This window comes from Aythya fuligula, chromosome 13 (genome assembly GCF_009819795.1).
Source record: "Aythya fuligula isolate bAytFul2 chromosome 13, bAytFul2.pri, whole genome shotgun sequence".
Classification (NCBI taxonomy): domain Eukaryota; kingdom Metazoa; phylum Chordata; class Aves; order Anseriformes; family Anatidae; genus Aythya; species Aythya fuligula.
In genome coordinates this window covers 6,414,143-6,436,811 of record NC_045571.1, presented here as the reverse complement: position 1 = coordinate 6,436,811, position 22,669 = coordinate 6,414,143, and the positions used below count along the sequence as shown (strand labels likewise).

General features: G+C 65.5%; 1 protein-coding gene across 1 annotated transcript; it reads right to left on the bottom strand.

The window, feature by feature from the left end:
* Positions 1–824: 824 nt before the first annotated feature.
* NHSL2 (NHS like 2) lies at positions 825–21,420 on the bottom strand. Its single transcript, XM_032196322.1, has 9 exons — positions 21,203–21,420; positions 16,444–16,493; positions 6,926–7,078; positions 6,081–6,214; positions 5,682–5,886; positions 4,899–5,030; positions 2,140–4,260; positions 1,898–2,030; positions 825–1,690 (listed from the first exon to the last, which is right to left on the bottom strand). The coding sequence occupies exons 1-9, from the start codon at positions 21,418–21,420 to the stop codon at positions 1,378–1,380; spliced, it is 3,459 nt and encodes a 1,152-aa protein (XP_032052213.1). The 3' UTR covers positions 825–1,377.
* Positions 21,421–22,669: the final 1,249 nt, after the last annotated feature.

Genomic DNA, 22,669 nt, shown 5'->3' with positions numbered 1-22,669 from the left:
GGCCCTTTCTTGCTCCGAGGAAGAAGAAGGGCTGGTGTTTCTGCTTAGCCCTCTGCCTTCTGCCCCCAGCCCTCGGGTTTCACTGCCCCGCTGCCTCTCAGCGCGGCCTGGTGTGGATCCATGTGGGGGATCTGCTTGTGCCGTGGGGATCTGGGGATCTGCTTGTGGCACAGGGATGGCGGCACCACCAGCAGCATGGGGACAGTGCTGGGGTAGAGCCCCTGCTGTGTGGGTAACCCCTGGGCATGGGCAGGATGGTGGGAACCCCCCCGAGTAACGCGGGTGCGGATCGGGGCACGTCCCCCTGTGTTTCTGCCCCTGGCTGTGTTTGGCCAGCAGCCGTAGGACCCCCAGCAATGGAAGCTGCGGGTGTTGGCTTTTGCAGGGTGCTTCAGTCCTATGCCAGAGGCAGGAAAGGAGATTTCTTGCCCTGCTGCAGCCCCCTCCTTCTCGCAGCACCAGGACCAAGCCCTCCCCGTGCCTCCAGGCACCTGAAGTTGAGGAGATGCTTGTCCTGGGACGCTGGTGGGGACCCGTGTGTGGAGCACGGCTCCTCGGGGAAGCAGTGGAGTGACCCTGGGGCCTGTGTTTACAGCAAGGGCCGGAGAGCTTTCAGAAATGCAGCACTGTCGGGGGCTTTCGAGGGGGTGGGTTTTGGCCTGAGGTCATTGCATGGGCTGCAGACACCGGGGCGCCCGCTCCCCATGCAGCAGGGAGGATGCTTTGGCTGACGAGAGGGAAGAGTTTGTGGCTCTTCCAAAGCAACCTCATTTCCAAACAGCCTCCTCACATCTTCCCAAAGTAAATCTGCGTGTTTCCAGCTGAACTCATACCCGGGACTTTTGCCTGGGAAACTCAAGGTACACCGTCAAATAAAAAGAGAAAAAAACATCATCGCCATTGTGCATTAGAAAAAGCCATTTAAAGTACCACATGCCGAGTGACCAAACAGTTTCAAGCTAGCTTTGCTGCGGGTGCTGGAGGGTGCCTGGGGCTGCTGTCCCACTCTGTTCCCGAGGAGCAGCAGGAGCTGCCAGCCCAGTGCCACAGGAGGTGCCGGGTCCCGGGGCCAGCTCAGCAGGGGACAGTCCCCGCTGTGGTGCTGCATGCCTGCCTCTTCCCTCCTGCGAGCAGCCCGTCTCCGCCGGGGACATGGGGGCCTCAGGTCCCAACACTGCCTCTCTGACAGCGGCTCTCCCATCGGAGACGAACCAGAGAGGATTTGCCGAGGAAGAAGTGAGAGCACGAGAGAAGCCCCAGCGGGACAGCCAGGGCACCCCTGCTGCAAAGACCTGAGTGCCTAAAGCTACCGCTCGCAGCAAGGCTCCCTCCGCAGCCATCTCGAGCCCTTTGTGGCCAAGAAGGGTCTGTGCAAGGTTAGGGCTGGCTTTTGGGGCTGTTTGCACCATCCAGCTCAGGGGCAAACTCTGTCATGACCCTCCGAGCCAGCGGGTTTGTGGTCTTAAGCAGTTCAGCTGCAGATGGCCGGGTACCAGCACTGGTTTTACTGCTCTTCTTCTGGAGCAGGGCCTTAAAATCTTCATTCCTGCTGGAGGACTTCCCGGTGCTGACCACTGCTGCAGGGGACTCACTTGTTGGTGAGCCCGACGTCTTCACGGGCGAGTGGGAATTGGGCCGGCTGCCAAAGGTGTCACCAGGCTCCTTCCGTCCCAGAACCTTTCTCTTGGACCTAAGCAACAAAGAGCATCGTGGTGGGAGCAGCCCCAGGCAGGAGGTGCCTCCGCTTTGGGATGTGGCGAGTTCCAAGGGCTTGCTCCCGAGCTTGAGCAGCAGCCCCAGCACAGAGAATTTCGGGCACCAGTGATAGGGACAGAACCACGTTGGCTCTGGAGGGGCCACTTGGGCAGCCGTGCCCACCCCCGCATACCAGCCCTACCTGTGGATGACGGTGAAGAGATCCTCTGTGGTACGGGCTGCCACAAAGACATCATCGTCCTCCTCCGCGATGGAGTCAGCTGTCTTGTCGCTAGCAAAGCTCTTCTCCTCTGTGCCGGCCTCAGACAAGCTGCCTGTTTGCAGGGAGGAGAAGACAGCCATGAAATGCATGGGCTGATGGAGAGGGGCCCCCTCAGCCCCCTCTCCCTGGGGTATAACACAGAAGACCAGGGAGACCCTCACCTTGCTCCAAAGGGGTCTCGCCAGCTTGTGCTGTGCCCGGGGCCTCCGTGGGCATTGGGTCATCGGTGTCGGGGTGGCAGCAGCTGGGCTCGGTGTCCAGCGTGATGATGGGGCTGGGGGTGGGTGCCGGGTCCCCCGCACCTCCTCCCTGCTGCACCGGGGCTGGGGCGAGCGGCAGGTAGAGCACGCTGGGTTTCTTGGGCACTGGTGGTGGCACCTTGGCCTTCCTCCGCTCCCCCTCTGGCCTCGGCTCATCCTCCAGGCTGCCCTGTGAGAGCCGCCGGGGCTCCCCGGGGCCCCTCCTCGGCTCCCCTTTGCGCAGCACTGCCAAGCCGTCCTTGGTAGCAACGCTGGGTGGGGACGTAGGGGAGAGGGGGCCCTCTTCCCGCAGGGCCGGGGGCTTGGGCAGGATGCTGAGGGGGGGCCGCTTGGCCAGTGGTGGCTTCTCCGCCACCGGTGGCTTCACCTTCCTCTCCGGAGCCGGGCAGGGGACGCGTGGTGGATCCTCGGCGTGCTCCGGGCCGTCGGCATTGTCCTCTGGCTCAGAGCGGCTGATGGAGCGCAGGCGGACGGAGCGCAGGTCGGACTGGGTGACCACGGGCATGATGGGCTGGATGGGGCTGGTCTTCTGGGCCAGCTTGGTGCCGAAGGTGGAGTCGGAGTGGTGCCGGCTGACCTTCGTCTTCCCCTTCAGGGAGATCTTCAGCCCCGAGAGGTCGAGGTGGGCGGGTGGTGTGAGAGGGAGGTCGAAGGACAGCCTGGACTTGGGGCTCCTCTCCATGGGGGATGTGGGTGGCAGCGAAGACTTCCTCTCAGGGACCAGTGGCCTCACCCGCACCTGGTGTGGGGAGTGCCCGAGGATGGCCGACGTGGGGACGGTCGGGGTGGGGGTCTCCGACTGGCTGGAGTACCCGCTGGACGGGGACATCAGCCCTGTGGGCCTGCCCGGGGAGGAGGTTTTGAGGTCAGCCTCTGCCGAGAGCTGGGAGGGTGTCGTGGCTCTGGAGATGGAGGGGGACGTCAGGGACTCAGAGCTGCCCCGTGCCTTGATGCACTCAACGGCCGTGGTCCCCGTGGCCGTGCTTGAGCCGGAGAGGGACCGGTAGGCATCACCGGTCTTCCAGTCTGCCAGGTACCACTGGTGGGGGGTGGCTGGGCCGTCGGGCTCCCTGCCCTGGGGGTCCGCGTGCACCAGCCGGTGGCTGGAGGGCTCCAGCGGGATGCACAGGCTTTTGGGTCTCTGATCCCTGGGCAGCCCCAGGGCAGCGGGGCCATCCTGCCCGTCCTTGATCAGCGAGACGCTGCGGGTGGGCGGCGAGGGCTTCTTCTTGGCCTTCTTGAGGGAGATGCTCTTGGAGCGCCGCCGCTGCTGCCCGTCGGGCTCTGGCCCCAGAGAGATGTTGTCGGTGCTGGTGCTGCCCTCGGAGCCAGCGCTGGGGTAGCCCAGGGCGCAGTTGGTGCTGCCCCGCCGGGCCTCGGCGTAGGCGATGTCCACGGAGCAGAGGGACCCCGAGTCGGTGGGCACCGACAGCGAGCGCTCGCGGAAGCGGCACCCTGCCCGCTCCACCCCGAGGCGTGCCGGCTCCGGCGCCGGCTCCGGCTCCTCTTTGCTTGCCGGCGAGAAATTCACCCTGGCTTCTCGTCCTTCACACCTCCGCAGGCCCCCAGAGCCTGGGGGGGACTCGGGCACTGCAGCAGGGAAGGAGCCGGGCCCGGCACTCCCCACACGCTCCTCTTGGGCGATGAAGAAGGAGGCCGCCCGGTCGGTGCCGGCGGGTGAACCCACGGCGGAGCTGCCCGGAGAGGCTCCCTGACCAGCCGTGGGGCTGGGGGGAGTGGCGTAGCTGAAGGAGCCGGCGCCCCAGGGTGAGGGAAAAGGGGTGCCCTGAGGCCCATTGCAGGTGCCGGGGGTGGCCGCGTTGTCCATGGGGGTGGAGGGTGGGCAGCAGCGTGCCTGCAGCGTCCCCCCGAGGTCGCTGAAGGTCTTCCTCAGCGGGGCGGAGAGCGGCTGGCGGGGGCTGATCTCCTGGGGGGGCTTCCCCCCGCTTGCGGGCTCGAAGCTGCAGGACAAGGACTCGGTGATGGGCGGGCGCGTGGCGGGCGCGGGGCCGTTGGCGCTGCCTGCGGGACAGACACGGGGTGAGCGGGGGGCTGGCACCACCCCGGGCATTGCCCCTTAGTGTTGCCCTCCTGACCCAGTGCTCGACCCCTGTCACAGGGAAACTTCCTTCCCCTTCCTCCTACTCCGTGAGAGTTTCCCTTGGTGGCACGGTTTCTCCTCCTGTCCCTACACACCTCTGAGCAGAACCTGGCTCTCAATTCTCTGCACCTTCCCTGGCACGACAAGGTCCCCGAGCCAGGGTCAAACACCGGCCTGTGGGGTGCCACCAGCACGCTCAGCCACACCAGCACCCTCACCACCCCGCTGTGGGTGTGGTGAGGACAGGCTGGAGCTGTGGAGCTGAGCCACCCCTAGGAGAAATCTCGGTAGCCTTTGCTCCCCATAATCGTGCTGCACCCCGACTTGGGGTCTGGGGGGGTGTCCCCTATCATCACCCAGCTTCGGCGCCAGGCCAGTGCCACCAGCACGCCCGGGACCTCAGCTCCTCAGAGGGTGCAGAGCCTCAGTGGTGGCCTTTCCATCCCCACGGCCGGGGTGTCCCAGCCCCACGGCGGTGCCTGTGCCCATCCTCAGGTGCCAGCCAGGCCCCGGGCACTCGTGGGGCAGGACAAATGGGCTGCGCGGTTCTTGCTGTCACCTTGGTCTCGCAGGGACATGTTAGGGAATCCGATAACGGTCCGTCTACGCCGCAGGGTGGACTTGGGGTTCATCGCGGTCTCTGTGTTAAACAGGGAGTGACGAGCACTCGCGTGCCTAGCAAAGTGCTGCCCTGTAGCCAAAACAAACACGCTGCGGACACAGCCCCGTGCCATCGCCGTGGCCGCGGGTGTCCCCTGGCTTGCTGGTGGGCAGCAGGGAGGTGTGAAGGAGCAGGGTGAGCCCCACGGTGGGGATGGAGGAGCAGCGGGGATGGTGGTGGCGGCTGGTGGGAACACGGAGATGCTGCGATGGGGATGGGATGAATGGGGAGGAGCAGAGACGGGCCCCGCTCTGAGCAGCGGGTGACACCGCTGTGCCTTGTCACCGATGGGGCCGGGCTGCTGGGACACACCGGGGACACGGGCTTCGATGGGATGCGTGCAAGGGCCGGGCAGCTCTGCGCTGCTGGGCGCTGCAGCCCCCCCGGGGACAGACAGATGGACGGATGGACAGACGGAGCGTGGCGCGAGCCAAGGTGACAACAGAACTGGCTGGTGGGGCAGCGTGGCAGCGACGAGAGACCGGATGGCAGCGTGGCTGGTGGGTCGGATGGACAAAGTTGCAGATGGCAGGAGAGGTGGCAGGGAATGACGCACACGAGCGTGGCGCTGCTGTCCCCTATCGCCCGCACGGGGCCGGCAGGGACACGGGCTCGCAGCCCCGGCTCGCCCTCCCACCACCCCGTATTCCCCTTCCCCAGGTCCCGGCCCCGCTGGCCTACCCGAGACGTTGATGGGGACAACGTTGGTCTGGACGGAACAGGACTGGTGCCACTGCTTCTCCTCCACGGTGGGCAGGGGGAAGGCCCTGGGCCAGGCCGTCTGCTTGTCGGGGGTGGTGGGGAGGCTCAGGGAGGCGTCGGGTGGCCTCACGCCCAGCGCGGTGGCACCGCTGCTCTCCTCGTCGGTGGCTCGCCGGCTCGGGGGCTGCAGGGAAAGGCATGTGTCCGGCCAAACCCCCCCCCCAGGGGACAGAAAGGGCCACCTCTGGTCCTGCTGTCCCATCAGCCGTGCCAACCCTTTTTCTCCACCCGATGCTGGCGCTGTACCGCCCTGCCCCACCGCCCCAGGGAATGCTTGGGCACGGGGGGGTCCTGGCACAGGGGGGCCCCAGGACTCACCATAAGCACAAATTCGAGGCGTTTGGAGGGTGGAGGTCGGGGTGAGGGCTCCGGGGGGGTGCCGGGGGACGGGTGGCCGGCAGCGCGGAAGGTCTGCCCGGTCACCCTGCTCTCGTACTGCTCCTCATACTCCTCTGCAAGGGAAACGGGGGGACCCTGCTCCAGCTGCCGCTCGGTGGCAGGAGGAGCACGGAGGCGTCTGTCCCTGGGCTGTCTGTCCGTCCCTGCTCATTGTGGGCGGCTCAGGATGCAGGGAAGGGGAAGGTGCCCGTGCTGCCAGCAGATCCCGTGGAGCGGGGCCAGGGCTGAGAAAGCACCAGCCCTCGGGGGGGCAGCGAGCCCGGCTGGGGATGGCCAGCATGGATCTCAGCATCTCCCGCCCTGTAATTGCTGAGCTAATTAATGCCGGTCGTTACGGCCTCGCACGGAAACCAGGTCTGCTCGGGCTGGCTTAATGAGATTACGAGTTGGGCGAAGGGCCAGGCTGCTGATCTAACCGATGCCTGTAAAGCATCTGATCTGAGGCTGCGTGGCGTCGCGATGAGGGAACTGGAAGGAAACCAGATCACCAGCCCCGCTGATTGCATTAAACGGCTCGGCAGCCCCGGCCCCCTCCTCGCGGGCAGGAACGCGCCGCGGGGCCACTTCTTGGCCACGGTCACTCGGATGGGGACCTGGGAGAAGACCGGTGCAGAGGGTGGGACCTCCTGAGGACCTGATTTTTGCAGTTTGGCGAGGCCGAAGGAGCAGCTTGGACAAGTGCATGTGGGGAGATGGCCTCGGGGCAGCGTGCCCTGATCTGTGCCTGTCCCTGCCGCCCCAGACCGCCTCCCTCGCCCCGCTACCTTGCAGCAGGCTCTGGAGGTTGAGCTGAGCCTCCTGGTGCAGCTGCTCCATGCCCGGCGGGCGGCCGGCAGCCAGGAAGACGTTGACGGGCTGCTGCCATGACAGCTTGGTGTGGGCGGCTTTCTTGCTCTCGAGGTCCAGGTTAGAGGTGGCTGTGAGCAGGAGGGAGCAGAATGAGAGGGAGGCAGGCGAGCGGCTATCCTGAGAGCGCTGCTGCGGGCTCGGGGCCAGTGCTGAGCCAGCACAGCGCGCTCATCCTGCCCGCCTGTCCCTCCAGGAACACGGGGACGGGGACGTGACCGTGTCACGCCCCGGCAAAGCCACCCCCGCAGGCTGCAGGAGCGGAGCCCGTCGCCACCGCCGCTGCTGCTCCAGGCACCGGCCACGCTCCTGTGGGCGGACAGAGCGGGGTGAAATTGGGGAAGGAAGAAATCAGCCTGTCACCCCGGGTGATTGCACAGCTGCTCTTGGGCGCAGGAAAGGCAGCGCGCAGCACAGCGGTGAGGCAACCTCCTCGCTGCAGAAGAGCAGAAATTGCAGCCTGAAAGGAGGGCGCCAAGGGGCACGGCACCTTTGTGTCACGCTTAGCTCATCCAGCAGCCCCAGAAGAGGGGACGCGTTGCCCGGCATACCTCACATTTAGCAGGGAAGGGTGGCGAGCCAGCAGGGGGTGAGGGCTCGCTGATGGCACCGGGGTCCAGGCAGGCGCTGGGTGCACACCCATTCCTATTTCCTGCGTGGCAAACACTTCCCCTCACCCCTGCCTCGCGGGGCCTGTCCCCAGCGAGCACGTCAGCGCCTCCGGCCGCAGCACCAGCACCCGCTTCGTGCCAGACCCCACCCAAGCAAGCAGAGGAAGCAAACGGGGTGGCTTTGGTGAAAGGGGACCACACCGCAATGGCTCACAGCTGCCCAGCACCTCCCTGCGTGCTGCTGGGGCCCTTTTCCCACACTGCTTGAGCCTGCTGTGGCCACCTGGGCCACTGCAGACCCAGCCCGCTGTGCCCCGAGCATCGCCCGTGCTGCCCACCCTGCCCCCAGCTCCAGCAGAGCCGAGCGGCGCAGCCTGCACGACACCCAGCATCCAAAAGCAACGTGCCTGGTCCCTAGCCTAGTTACTTTTATAATTTGTGTTACCATAACGACGTGCCTTAACACAAGCCCTTTTTTTTTTTTTTTTTTTTTTTCCCTTTCCTTTAAATAATTTGACTCGTTTCCATATCAACCAAGAGGTGTCGGGGTGTGCGCGTGTAAATCACACCAAGGCTTCGTTGGCTGCCAAAGCCCCATCCCAGAGGGCGCACGCAGGGCAGTGCTGTGCCCAGAGCAGCCAAACACCCGGGGATGAAATTCCCCTGGCTGCAGGTGAGTGCAGCTCCATTTTTTCAAGCCGGAGCACGGCTTTTCCTCCTCTTGCCTCCTAGTTTGGTGCCCAGGGATGCAATGCCCAGGCAGGACAGAGGTGACGGACGGCACAAGGCGCACAGGCCATGCACGGAGCAGGCTCTGGGCACCCCGCTTCCCCCCTACCCCTGCAGACCCCGCAGCCACTACGCAGGAAATCAGGGACACCCCAAACCACAGCCCCCCCCTCCCTCCTCTTCCCTCCTCCACCTGCATCCTGCCCCGAGCAGGGCACCTTACCTCCGCCCCGGCACCCTCAGCACCCCCAGGCACCCACCCTGCTGGCTGCAACCCGGCGGGCAAACGGCAGCACCGAAACTCGGGGCCGCCCTTCAGCAAAGCGGAAGCCTCCCCGGGCAGCCGGGGGGGGCCCCGCAGCCATCCCCCAGAGCAGGGCTCCAGCACCGGGACACCCTGCCTGCACCACAGGCCCCCCCCCGGCCCCCCCAGCACCCTGTGGTGCCATGAGGGGCTGCGCCATGCGCACACGGCTCAGGGCTGCCTGCGGGAGCCAGTGTAATGCCCTGGTGCTTCGGCTTTTGCTCCCCAGGAGGGTTTTTTTTTGGGTCAGGGGGCATCACGCGATGGCTCTGCAGGTCACCTCGCAGGAGCCAGGATGTCTCCCAGGGCATCGTCCTGCTCCCAAACAGCTCATTCCCTTGCCCCAAAGCCAGGCAGTGTCTGTGTGCAGGGCTAAGCAGTGGCACCGCAACCTTGGTGACAATTTGCAGAGTGCGAGTGAGCGTTCAGGCTTGGCCCAGGGTGCTGCCTGTGGTGGCATCAGGTCCAGGACTCAAGCTAAGGGGATTTTGCTCCTGTTTTAGGACCGGAGCGAAGCTCGAGCCAAGGTCTGGTCCCTCCTAGGACTGCCAGCTGCAGAGCACAGCCTGTGCGCTCACCCCACACATCTCCTGAATCACCCCCGCTCCCCGCCAGCACCCGTATTTACCTCCTGCCCAGGCATCCCGAATCCACAGCGAGATATTCGACAGCGCCATCGGGAGCTGTCTGTTTCACTCCAAAGCTACCCTAAGACGACGGCTTCTGCCGGAAACCACACGGCCAAACTTTTCCTTCTCAAGCCCTCCCCGAGCCCGCGGGCGGCACCGGCAGCACGGCCCCTGCCGCTTGGCTCCTCGCTGGTGCCGCGGGAGCGACGCAGCGGCAGGCGGTGCACCATCAGCAGGGCAGCCATGGCAACGGGCATCGGCACGGCGGCATGTCGAGCGCGCCGGAGGATGAAGGCTGTGAACTTCGAGGCCGAGATCGACCCCGAGCAGCAACCCAAAGAGCTCCGGCGACGTTATGGCCCCGGCTTCGAGCGAGCGCCCCGACCTGCTGCCGGCGCGGCGAGCGCTCTCTCCCGGCGCGTGCGGCTCGGTGACATTCCCTGTGGTCCGGAGCCAAAGCGCACGCTGCTCTGCGACGAGCGGAGAGGAAGAGAAACTAGCAAACAGCAGGAGCTGGCAGCCGCCGCGGAAAGTGCCTCCTGTCCCAAGCTCACCCCATGCTGAATTCGGAGCCGCCGATCCAGCTGCCCCGCTGAGACGCGGAGCGGCATCCGTGCCTGCCGCAGCCCCAGGTGTGGACGCCTGCCCAGGCCCAAACGATGTCCCCAAATTGAAAGCACCGTTCCGCTGAGAACCCCGTGCTAGGAGAGAGCGACAAGTGCCAGGCAGACCTTGCCACGGGTGCTTGCCGTGAGCGGGATGGGGCATGCCCAAGACACGAAACATCCACGCGGATGCTTTGCCAGCCTCTGGCTGCAGCCAGGGCTCCAGGCTCTTGAGGGGGGTGCCCGTGCTGGGACCCCAGCACACTACGTCTGCCCCTCCTGTGGCACTGCACGGCACCCTTTGGGGCTGTGACATGAAATAATCACACCGGCATGCTACGGCAGATTTGCCCGAGGCTCCAGGCTCTCTTCTCCCCGTTTTCACATGCAATCAGCTGATTTTTGTACTGGCAGCAGATAACAGCACTGCAGAAGCTGTTGGAAGGGGTGGGTGGGTTTGGCAGCTGTGAGGGTCACTCAGCTCGCAGAGGGAGGGTTGGATTGCACGAGAGGTTTCTGTGAAAAGCACCAGCAGCCAAACTGGTTAATGCCGCTGTCCATCAGTAGGGTTCAGAGTTAACACCGCGCTAGGACAGTCTGCCCAGCCAGCCCTGTGGTGAGATCAGGCAAAAACAGATAACAGCCCGATTTCTCCAGCCGGATCCCAAGCGCTCCACGTCTTGTGCGGGGCGAGAGCAGAGGGGACACGCGTGCTCCCCGTGCGTGGTGCCAGCGGGACCCCGGTGACCCCACCGGGGGTCCTCCTGCCAGCTCAGCGCGCGTGGGGGCACGCAGGGCCACCGTGCCGCTGTGGGAGCAGTCACCACAGCAACCAGCGCGCTGCCACTCGTGCGGAGACAGCGGGGACGTTGGGAACGGTGGCAGGGAAGCGAGCGAGCCCTCAACACCGCTGGGTTTCGTGGCTGCCTTGGAGGCAGGGAGCCCGGCCACCCGCTACTGCGGCCACCCCGTGCCCGTGGCTGTCCCGGGGAGGCTGCGGTCCCGCGCTGGGAGCGGGCGCTTCCAGGAAAGCGCCGTTTCCCCTGTGCCCTGCTGGTTTTGCACTCCGCGGGGCCAGGACAATGCGAGGAAGTTGCCTGAGAGGGGAACGTGGCCAGGCCCCGGGACAAAGGGGCCCGAGATGTGAAATCAGCCGCAGCAGGAGCAACAGCAAGGGCGGCGAGGCCCCCGGCCGCGGCACCCTCAGCGTGGCCCCGCAGCCCGTGCTGGGGGGATCTGCCCTGTTGTGGTTTCATCAGAGCGAGGACACCCCAGATGGGCCGGGGAGCAGCAGGGAGGGCTTAAAAGAGAAGGGGACACATCGCAGCCAAGGCCACACTGGGATAGTGGGGACAAGACCTGCAGCGTCAGGCGGCGCTGACCCCATCCGTGCCTATCGCATGGCCTCCGAAGACGAGAGCTTCCACGTCCCCGTTCCCTGACCGGGCACCCCAAATCCCTGCAAGCACTGCTGCCCTCCTGCCTTACCTTCCCGGTGCCACGGCGCGAGGAGCCACTCCACCTTGGCCATGGCTGCAGCCGGCGCTCGGGACTCCGTGCAGCAAAAAAACACGGCGAGAAATGAGCTGCCTCCGCCTTCCCTGCCTCCGGCCCCGTCCCCAGCCCGGAGGGAAAGGAAACGACCAGGAACTGGCTGTTTGAGTCAGCGCCAGCAGCCCATTGTCACAGCCCCGTCCCCTCTTCCTTCCCATGTCACAGCTTTCCGAATTCACTCGACTTTCACCCTGGGTGCTGCAGGAGCCCCCCAGGGCTTCCTCTTGGCTTGCCTCCTGCCGAACGCCACCAGCGGAGACTCCGCAGGGACCACTTTCCAAGCACCCCGAGGATTTGTAAAGCCGAGCCTGATTTTCCTGGAGGACTGAGGCCCCTGGGAGCCAGGATTGCAGCAGAGATGGGAACGTAGCTCCAAGCACTGGCTTGCTTTGGGACGGGCTTGGTTTTTGACACCGGGGCAGTGTGGGGAGCATGCGCCTTGCACTCAGTGATGCTGCAGGCCCAAAGGATGGGATGCCTCGAAGACAGCAGATGCCGGCGGAGTTAATTTCCCCCAGGCACTTGCAACCCAGGCAGCACTTGCACATGGCTCTGGTAGATGGGGGAGACGAGCAGACCTGCTCTGACACACACCAGCAACAGCCACGGACAACGTGGCAACAGATTCCCCCGGTGCCCCGGCACCAGCCCCTATGTGCTGTGTGTCAGAACAACTCCTGGGCATCTGCTGCTGCTGGTTTCCTGAAACACGGTGACCCGAGAGCCTCTCCCTGGGAGCTGGGACTCCCAGGAACCCTGGTACACCTTTCCCAACCCTGGTAGAAGCACGATCAGCTCTAGTCCCCTGCAAGCCGTGAGTCTGGGGCAGGAGACGTGGGTAGGGTGCAGGCCAACACCCCAGACCCCCAGGCCCATCCACTACCCCCATCCCAAGCCGAGAGGGCAACACACTGGGCGCTGACAGCATCCTTCACCCCTCAGCCCCCAAGGCGCACGGCAGCCCCTCCTGACCTAAAGCTCTCTTTGCCCTATTTCAGTCCTCTGCACCACCCGCTACAACAGCAGCTGCAAAATTATACAGAGACAGGCTGTACTTCCACCCCCTCTGCCCGCTCATTATTAAGCTGTGACAGTCACTTGGGCTGTGACAATCACTCCACGGTTTCGTGCGGCTCCCGAGCGATTTGCTGGGGGTCCCTCCCAGGGCTGCCAAGTTCCCCGCTGCTCCCCGCGCTGCCACCTCCCTGCTCTCCAGCCCTCAGGAGCGCACGGGGCAGCGGATCACGGCCGGTCCTGCAGCCCAGAGCCCTGCCAGACCTCAGCGTCCCAGCTTTTCTGGCATTTCCAGGCTCTGGGCTGGGTCGCAGAGGGAAGCCGAGCTTCCCGGTGTCTGGAGAGGGTTGTGGAACCGCCTGGGCTGGCCGGGTGGGGACAAAGGAGTGAGCAGACAGGTCCTGCTTGTTCGACCCAGCTTTTTCAGAGGGCAGCTGTGCTCGGCCGCCCCACGCTCCCCCCCCCCCAAACGCCCACAGCAGATTTGCTGGGCTTTCTGCCTTTCTGCCTGGGGAGAGACCCCTCGGAGGCACCCGCTGTGGGAGGTGGGGGCTGGGGGTGCTGGGGGGCGGCGCAGGGACGGGCTCCCTGCCTCGGCAGGGCCCTGCTTTAGGGCCAGCGAGTGCAGGCCTCTGCAACACAGCTGGCTCCATGAAGATGGGGGCTGGCTCCACGCGTTTCGGGGCTGCCTTCTTGCACCTGGGTGCCGGTTCCATTCAATTCGGGGCTGGCTTCTTGCACCCTGGTGCTTGCTCCCACAGATTCAGGGCTCACTCTTTGCAACCTGGGGCTCGCTCCTTGGAATTAGAGGCTCGCTCCCCGCAATCCGGGGTTTGCTCCTTGCAACCTGGGGCTTGCTCCTTGCAGTTCAGGGCTTGCTCCTTGCAATCTGGGGCTCGCTCCCCGCAATCCGGGGTTTGCTCCTGGCAACGTGAGGCTCGCTTCCTGCAATCTGGGGCCGGCTCCCCACATGCCAGAGCTGGCTCCCCACATCCTGAGGCTCCCCCTCCCGCAGCTCGACCCTCCCCGGGCAGCACCCGTGCCACGCACCGGGGAACGGTGCCGAGCAGGGCAGCGGGGTCAGGGCCCCGCGACAGCCCCCGGGCTGGCCGTCCCCGGCAGCGAGGCGCAGCTCAGCTGGAGGTGACCTCCCCCGCGTCCTCCAAGCGACCCACAGGGACCGGGAAGCCGCTGCCAAGGGCGAGCCGCCCCCTCCCCTGCTTCCCCTGCTTCCCCCGCTGCCGCCGGCTCCATCCCAGCCCGCGGCGGGGGACACCGGCACCAGGCACCGGAGGGAGCGGAGCGGGGGGCGCGCGGGGAGCGGGGCCGGTGCCGTGCCGTGCCGTCCCATCCCGTGCCGTCCCATCCCGTGCCGTGCCGTGCCGAGCCGTGCCATCCCCCGGTACCTGTTGCTGAGCGCATCCTGCCCCGCCGCTGGCTGCGCGGCGCCTTCCGCTGCGCGTTGCCCATCCTCCGGCGCTGCTCGCCCGGCCCAGGTGGTCACAGCTCCGCCGCCCCCGGGCCGCTCCCCTCCGGCTCCATCCCACCCCTCCGCCGAGCCCTAAGCGAGCCGAAACGAGCCGCACCGAGCCGTGCCGTGCCGAGCCGGGCCGGGCCGGGCCGAGCCGGGCCGGGCCGGGCCGCACGGAGCGCCCGCCGCATCGGCGCGGCGGCCGCCGGCCCGCCCGCCCCCTCGGAGCCCGCCCGCCGCGGCGGGGCCGCGGAGCGCGATCGCGCCCAATGGCGGCGGCTGCGGGGGGCGGCCGGGGGCGGCGGCGGGGGATGGGGGACACGGGGATGGGGATGGGAACGGGGAGGGGGCGGCCCGAAGTGCGGGGATGGGGGTCCCGCGCTCGGCGCGGCTCGGTGCGGGGGGACCCTTCGAAGGATGGGGTGCCCCGGGGGGGGGGGCTGCGGGGGTGGCAGCGCTCCCTGTGTCATTCAGAGCAGCCCTCCGTGGCTGGCCCCGAGGGGAGCTGGAGCCCTGAGGTGGTGCCGAGGGAGGAGGGAGGGCACGGGTGGGCTCTTGGGGATGCTGCCCCATCGGGGAAAACCCAGGCGAGGTGCCTGGTGCGCATCGCAAGAGCCATGGGTGGTGGGGATTTGGGCCTGTGGGTGCTGGGGTGATGTCTGGGAGGTGTGCTGGGAGGAGCAGGGAGCACCCAGAGACCCCAACGCTATGCTGGGACCCGGCTGGCAAAGGGGCCTTACACCCAGAGGCCGGGGGTGCCGAGGGACTGCTCAGCCCCCCTGCTCCATCCTGGGCCAGGAGGGTTGGAGCATCCCTCACCCGCCGAATCTCGGCATCTTGTGCAGCGACAGAAAGGACCAGAAAGCGCCAGGAGGTTGTTATGGCAACAGCCACAAATTGGATCAGTACTTGGCGCAAGGAGCAGCAGCGTGTGTGCAACTGCTGTGGGAGCAGGTGGGTGTGAGAGCTGCGGCGGTGCGGGGGCCCAGCTGTGCCACCCCCGGCTCGCGGGGACGAGCACCCCCCCTCCTCTTACCCAAGAAAGCGAGGCACCGCGGCGAGCCCGGGGCGGCTTGCAGAAACGCCGTCCCAGCAGCTATTTGCTCGGAGCCCCCCACCCCAACACGCGCCCCGTCCCGGGCAGCGGGACCCCCGGCTCGTCCTCCCCTCCCGCGGGGTTGCCCCATGCCCGTCTCCTCCTCCTCCTCCTCCGCTGCTGCCCTCCGTTCCTGCTGGCGCAGCTTCGTTGAAGCAGCCATAAAGCGGAGGAGCCGATGGTTTTCTGGCCAAGAGACCACGTTAAAAATAAATAAATAAATAAATAAATAAATAAATAAATGAAGTAACTAGCGACTCGGATGAGCTCATTGGAGAACAATGGCTCGGGGCCTGAGCCAAGGACGGGGAGAAGGGGACCGGGGCTGCCGAAAGCGGGCTGCGGCACGTGTGGCGCCCAGTTGCCGCACCAAGCCGGGGGAAAGGGGTGCTGAGGGGTGCCCACCGAGCTGGGGGGTGCTGGCAGAGCTCGGGAAGCTGAGCTCTGAGCCTGTCCATGCCTCCCCACCGCCCCCGAAGGTGACCTCCAGAGTGGCCCCTGCGAGGCTGGCCTGGCTCTGGCACCGCTCTGCCTGCAGCGCTCCCAAAACGCCAGGCTGAGGCTGCCGTGCCACCTCGTGTCCCCTCTGGGTTCTGCATTCCTGGGATTCCTCCAGCGCAGCAGCACAAGTTTCCTTACTCGGCAGTCCCGGGAGCTGCACGAGTGCCCCCCGGGAGCTTCTCATGCCCCGACACCACCAGCAGCACAGGGCACGCTGTCAGGGCTCTGCTGCCCATGCAGGGGTCAGGCACGTGCAGACCGCCAAGGGGATGTGGGTACCCGAGCCCTGAGCACCCCACCAAGCTGCACCCCAATCCCTGGGCACCCAGAGCTCCTTCCAGCTTGGGAGCAGCAAACGCAACCCAAAACCATGGCGCAGGACCACCAGCACAGACCCAGACAAGTGCCACATGCTGTAATATCCCCACCACGATGTGTGAGCCCACAGCGGGGGACGTGGTGCCAGTGACCCTGCTGGGGCACGGGGCGTGGTGCTGGCACGCTGTCCCCCACGTGGCTGCACCGACCCTGCAGCCACCGCATCATGCCCAGCATGGGGGAACCCACTTGGAGCACCCATCCTGTGCCTGGGAACGTGGCAGCAAGGCGGGGGCCCTCCGGGCACCTCCCGTCCCAGTGGGGTCCCTGCGGATGCTCCAGCCCCAGCCAGTGCCAGCGGCAAGGGGGAAGGGGAAGAGAAAAAGGAGGAAGAGAAGGAGGAGGAGGAGGAGGAGGCGGCGCCCAGCCCCAGGGCTGGGCACGGCTGTGGGGCACTGCCCAGGGCACAGAGGGCTCTGCATCCCTAACGGCCCCACGCCACGCACCCGCTGCGCTCCCTGCCCTCGTCCCGCGGAGCTGCCAGCCCCCTCCCTGAAGCAGGACAGCGATCGGGGTGGAGGAGGAGGATAAAACTTCTACATACCCAGCTCGGCCTCCTCCTCTTTCTCTCCGCACAGGGATGGGGGCCACGGGCTGCTCCGTGCCCTGCTGGCTGCCCCGTGCCCCCATGGCACCCTGGCACCCAGCGGGGTGGCTGCGTGGGGCGAGTTGGCCGCCGGCCGCCGCTCGAACTCGGCCGCTAACTCGCTCCAGGTTTGCTGGGAGAAAGGCTGCATGGAAATGCTTTCCCACCCCAGCCCAGGCCCTTCTTAAAGACATAGCTGCACTTCCCCGCCGCAGACGCATGCCACGGCGGAGCCATGGAGACGGCGCGGGGATGGAGCTGGCCGGGGGAGCAGGGGATGGGGGCCACCAGCTCGGAGGGGCTGCAGGAGAGGAGGTGCCCCGGGCCGCCCCACCACTGCCCTGCCGGCGTGTGTAGCTGCCACGAGCAGAGCCAGCCTCCCCTCTCCCTTAATTAACGGGGTTTGGGCAGCCAGCTGGGGGGATTTGCTCCAGGCTCCATCCTGCAGCTCCCCTGGGCTCTGCCATTTGCTTGGTGACATCCCTTGCCCTGCCCTTTGGCCCCACAGCTTTGGGGCACATCCCTGGTGCAATGGTGCCAGCTCTCCTTCCCAAGAAGCCGCAGCAGGTCCTGTACAGGATCATCTCCTGCCACCCTGACCTCACCTCCTGCTGCCATTGCTTTGCCTGTCCCATGCCTAAGCAGAAACCTGGAGTTGCCGAGCAATTTCCAGCAGCACAAATCCCCCCACGACCTTTTGGCTGACCTCTTCCAGCCAAGCCCCTCTGCGCAGGAGCCTCCAGACGAGCACCCAAGGAGCAGGAAACCACAAGCCACTCTCACGCACACATCTGGGGTGCCCACAGGTGCCCTGGGGCCCGGCCGAGGCAGGGAAGGAGGGTTTCACATCCGAGCTGATGTGCCCAGCTGAGCTGACCGCACGTGTGATGCATGCAGCAAGAAGTAGACCTGCTGCAGCTGCTGGCTGCAGAGGTGCCACGGGGTTTGGGGATGGGATGTGGCCATCCCCATGAGGCTGCTGAGGGCACGGGCGGGTGGCACAAAGCCAGCTGGCACCCAGCTGTCCCCAGGAATGGGTGTAGGGGCTGTGCCAGCTGCGTCCCAACACTGGTCAGCAGCAGGGAGCTCGGTCCTTGGGCCAGCAGCTCCTGCCTTTCAGCGATTACAGCCTCGAGACGACCTCTGCTGTGCTCGGTAGCTGCTGCACGCACCGTGTGGAGGCGGCCCTTCATTCCTGCACAGCGTCTGGCACCTGCAAATGCCCCGCCACAGCAGGAGCTGGAGGGATGAGCTGCTCCAGCCCAGCACCACCCTGCGGTCCAGCGCCTGGCGACGGTGCTGTGCGAGCGCTTTCACTTCCCTGAGTGTGCCGGAGAGCTCTGCAGCTGGAGAGCGGGTTGCCAAAGTGAGCTCCAGCTCTTCTCTGCACATGAAAGTGAATGCATCCTTCAGACTGCTTAAGATGATGCAAGCCTCTTTGGAGACATAGTTGAAACGAATCCATGTTCCTGAGCAACGTAACCGCTGCCACAGTCACAGCCAGCGCGATGTTGTAAGAGCTTCCTAACAGCAACCACTCTGATACAGAAATACTACGGGGGCTTAAGGAGCCTCTACTTGCGACCTGGGGCAGCAGGGAGCATGAGCACCACGGCTGTGCCACGTTGCAAGTGGATGGCAGCACCACCCCATGCCCCCACGCACCGCCAGCGGGTGATTTGGGTCCCCAGTTGCAGCCCCGTTGCCAGCTGGCAGGGAGGGAGCGAGGTCATGGTGACAACCTGGAGAGGACACCCTCGGTGCCAGCTCCCAGCTCATCCCCAGCACCTCCTTCTCTCCTTCCCTGGGGAAACTTCAGCAGCGGTGCCTGCTCCTGACCACCGCACCACCGACATTTTCGGAGAGCAGTGCTATCGGCCGAGGCGGGTCTGGATGCGAGATGAGCGTTATTCCTCTATCCCCTCTCTCCCTGCTGCTCCCCGCAGACGGTTCCCGTTAAGAGGCAGGGTGCGGCTCCCCGCTCCGCTCCTCTGGCAGCCGAACCCAGCCCAGCTTTGCTCAGCCTCCTTCCTCCCACTCGCGCCAAGGCCACGTTTGGGGGGAGCTGCGCTCTCCCCTCTGGCGCTGAAATCACCGCTGGCTTCGGAAGCAAACAGGCGGAGGAAGCTTCTTGGAGGCTCCTTGGAGCCACACCGGAGGAGGCTGAGGCCAGGATGAGCAGCTCCAGTTCCCAGGACGAGGACTTCTCCAGACCTTCACCTCATGCTTGCTATAGCCAGTGCTGCTCATCCCATGAGGTCATGGCATCTCCTGCCCCTGCCCCATGCAGCTGCGTGCTGGGAGCCCTGCGCCACCCCCAGCGCTTCCCCACGGGTGGTGGCTCTGCCTATCTCCTCCACTTGCATCGAGATGTGAGCTCAGAGGACGGCAAGCACCGTGCATTCGGGCAGGAGCAGTAAACAGCTCCTCCTGCCAGCACAGCCCAGGGTTCCTTCCAGAGAATCATCCCCGCAGCTCCTCAGGGAACGACGGTTTAAATAGCTCTCAGCACCCGGCCCCATCCTCTTTGTCACCAAGAGTTATTTCGGGAGTGGCTGGGTCCCCAGGGGTGAGGGCTGAGCAGGGAGCGCGAGCCCGTGCCCCCCAGCTGGCACCCAGGGGGCTGCGAGGGGCAGCGCTGGGACGGGCGCAAGCTCTCCAAGCTCTCACGTGGTGGCCGATGAATAAGGGCAGAGGAATCCAGCAGCCTTTGGCTGCTGTCTTGCAGTGGAAACAACCGCGCTGCCTCGTCAGATTAAGCACTCCCCTGGCCCTCTGCGGCGCGATTCCTTCATCCAGCAGCGATGCGACTGCCCCAGCGCCTGCCTCTCCCGAGGAGGAGGAAGGCAAGGTGGCTCCTGCTGGCTCTGCAGATGGACAAACTGCACGGGCACAGCGGGCACCCAAGCTGCTTTTTCGGCACACTTCAACCCGCCTGGGAGGAACCAAAGCTGGGGAGAGGATCCTGAGAAAATCCGGGATGAGCATCCTCGGGGAGGGCAGAGCCACAGCCTGGCCCTCTCCCCTGGCACTGCACAGCTGCGGTTTCCTCGCTGGAGTTTGGCAATACGTGGAGCACCAGCACTCACTGCAAAAGCCCAGAGGAGTCTGTAATCACCAGCATGTGGTGTCAGCTCCGAGCCAGAGGACGTGACGAACCCAGCCCAGCCAAAGGGACAGCTAGCAGGTGCTGCAGCCCTGCCGGGGTCTCGGTCCTGAGGTATGAGCCTTCAGTGCTGGACTGCAGGAAGGCTGCTCCAGGGCATGTTTGGTGCTGCTGATTCACCGCCGTGTCCCCAGGGACCAGACATTTTGGTTTTGTTCCGCTTTGAGAAGAGGAACGTGATTTTTCCCCTTTGGATCCTCTTCAAGAAATGGAAAAAGGGGGACCCACTCCCACCCTCCGACAGCATGGTGTCAAGTGTTTGTTCCCCCCTCAAGGGACCCGGCACGGTGCTGTGCCTCAGCACCCGAGGGTGGTGCTGCCCTCGGGGTGGGGGAAATGCAGCCCGCCCATGTCCCTGTGCCCCACGGAGCTGGACTCATGAAATCAAGCCAAGCTTTTTTTCTTTTTTCTTTTTTTTTTCTCGATGCATCTCCAACCTCCAGCTAGTGTCATTTATGCACATCCACACGCATGCATATTCATGCCTCTAACGAGGAGACAAGGCAAGAGAGGACTGCCCCATCTCTGCTGGCCCCTGCCCGAATCCTGAGGCCACCGTGGCTGCAATGTCCAGCCCAGTGGCACAAAGCTCCTGCGGCCAAAAGCGTTCCCAGCCCACCGACCAGGAGGGGACCATCTGGCCACCGTCAGGGCCAGCTCCTCCTCCAGGGGACAGCGGTCCAGCACGTACGGTGACAACACCAGCTCTGCCCTACTGCAGGTGTCAGCTTGGGTGACTGCGGTGTCTCCTCCCCAGATTCCTGCACCAGCCGAGGCGGGGGACAGCGGGAGCCTCTTCCTTCCCCTGATAACTTCTCTGCCACACCAGCATTTGCAAGAGCAGCGCATCTCCCCGGCCAAGGCTGAGCGCTCGGCTTGCATCCGGGAAGCACGCGGCGAGGGTCTGGCAGTCATTCCCCGTGGCTCCACGCAGACGGAGCAGCAAACGGCACTCGCGAGGGGGGTTGCAGAAAGCACAAGGGACACACACATTTTGTCAAGGGCCTGAGAAACGCGCTGCGCTTCTGCGGAAAGCATGCTCCAACAACAACCCCCCCTCCAAACCCCCCCCGCAAAGCGTTTGAAAATAAACTTTTATAACCCAAGCCAAAACGAGCTTATTTTAAGCTCCTCCGAAACACGCTGCCCGCTTATGACCCAGCGCGTAAAGCCTGGTGCCAAACCGAAAGGCTCGGAAAGGGAAACGAGAAGCATCTGAGGCACAACCCAAACCCCGCTGGCTGCCGGGGGGAGCGGGGCGCGGGCAGGACTGCAGGCTGCGGGCTGCCACGGGGCTCCGGCCGCCCCAAAACCCTCGGGGGAAGCCGCTCCACACCCAGCTGCGCCTCCACCGAGGCCGAGAGCGCAGCGATTTGGGGACGGTCGCCGGTCCCCGGAGCCAGGGGAGGCGAGGAGCGGCTGGAAGGAGGCAGCCCCCGCCTGGCAAACGCTCGCTGCGCGGCCCCGATGGGGAGAGGGTCCCGGGGAAGGCTCGGGGGGGGGGGGCGCTTACCTGGGTCTGCCCCTCGCAGCGGGCGGCCCCGCAGCAGCGCTTGCAGGCGGGATGCCCGGCGGTGCAGCCGCCCGGTGCGGCGACCCAGAGCCGCGACGTGGCCCTCGATGTCCCCGAGCAAAGCGAGCGAGTGGCCGCACAGGTCGGCGAGCTGCCGGAGCAGGGTGAGCGCCGCCAGGCTGCAGACGTCCCGCAGCTCGACCAGAGGCATCGGCCGTCCACGCCGAGCCACCACGCTCCGCTTGTAGAACGGCATGGCACGGCACGGACCGGCACGGCACGGACCGGCACGGACAGGAACGGATCAGCACGGACAGGCACGGAGCAGCACGGACAGGCACGGAGCAGCACGGCCCGGCACGGCCCGGCATGGAGCGGCACGGCCCGGCAAGGCTCGGCCCGGCCCGGCTCGGCACGGCACCGCGCCCGCCGGCCCTTCAGCCCCTCTTCCCCGGCCGGCCCCGCGGCTGCGAGGGCTCTGGGCCGGCCGGTGGGAGGAGGAGGAGGAGGAGGAAGAGGAGGGAGGGGCGGCCGCCATCGGGGATGCTCGGGACCCCCCCTCCGTGCCGGCTCTCCCCCGACCCCCGTCGGTGTTTCCTGCCCCGGCCGGGGCGGTGGGGCGCTGCCAGCCCTCCCGCGGGTGCCTGGCCCGGCTGCTGGGGGATTTTGGGTGCGGGGGCTCCGGGAGGAGAGCGGGACCCCGAGGGAAGCAGCAGGGGAAGCACGTTAATCTTGCATTTTTCTGGCATTGCTCTCCCCGTGGATGTTCTTGGCCACCGGCAGCTGCTCTCCTCTGCTCGTGTCCCCCCCCCACTCCCCTTCTCCCCAGCGCACACTAAAGCAAATATTTGTGCTGGCCCCGTAGCAAAAATTCCCCTGGTTTAAACCGTCCGCAACCTGCTGTCCCTCTGGGGTTGCTCTGGGATGCGGTGGAGCTGGGCTGGCTGCTGCTCTCCCAGCTCGCTGCAGGCCTTGAGCACGGGGTGCTCCCGGGGCACCCGGCCTGGTGCTGAGCACAGCCGGGGGGCTGCCTCCCCCCCACAACTTGGCGAGGGCAGCAAGGAGGGCAGGACCCCTGAGGAGCCTCTTGCCCTTTCCTAAAAAGGTTGATTTTACCATGTTTTTTGCTGCTCTTTGCTTCACGCCGATGTTTTTTCCTCTTCTGTAGGAAAAAAAAAGTGCATTGGCAGCGTGTTCTCCTTGAGTCGGCATGGCTCAATGCAAGGGCGGGTGGCCCCTAAAAGTGGAGAGCACCCCAGATCCTGCTGGGTGCACCCCCAGATCCTGCTGGGGGCACCCAGCACCCTCCTGGCAGCCCCCGTCGCCTGGGGAAGAAAAAAAATTGCAGCAAGCATAAAGCACCGCGTCCCCCGCGTGCCCTTCCAGCATCCAACTATTTTCGGCACTGGGAATTTCCTGAGCCGGATGCTGATCCTGTCTGCACTATGACCCTCACTGGGCTCCTCCGTGCCTTTGCCTGGGCTCTGCTTGGGTTTGTGTTCCTG

Bases quoted from the DNA above. Each gene is read 5' to 3' on its own strand.
- NHSL2 (XM_032196322.1), bottom strand. From the start codon at position 21,420: ATGCCGTTCTACAAGCGGAGCGTGGTGGCTCGGCGTGGACGGCCGATG. The intron at 16,494-21,202 runs GCTGCTGCGGGG...GGCACGGAGCAG, and splicing joins CGGGCATCCCGCCTGCAAGC to CCCGTGGCCCCCATCCCTGT. The intron at 7,079-16,443 runs GTATGTAGAAGT...TCCTGCTCACAG, and splicing joins AGAGGAGGAGGCCGAGCTGG to CCACCTCTAACCTGGACCTC.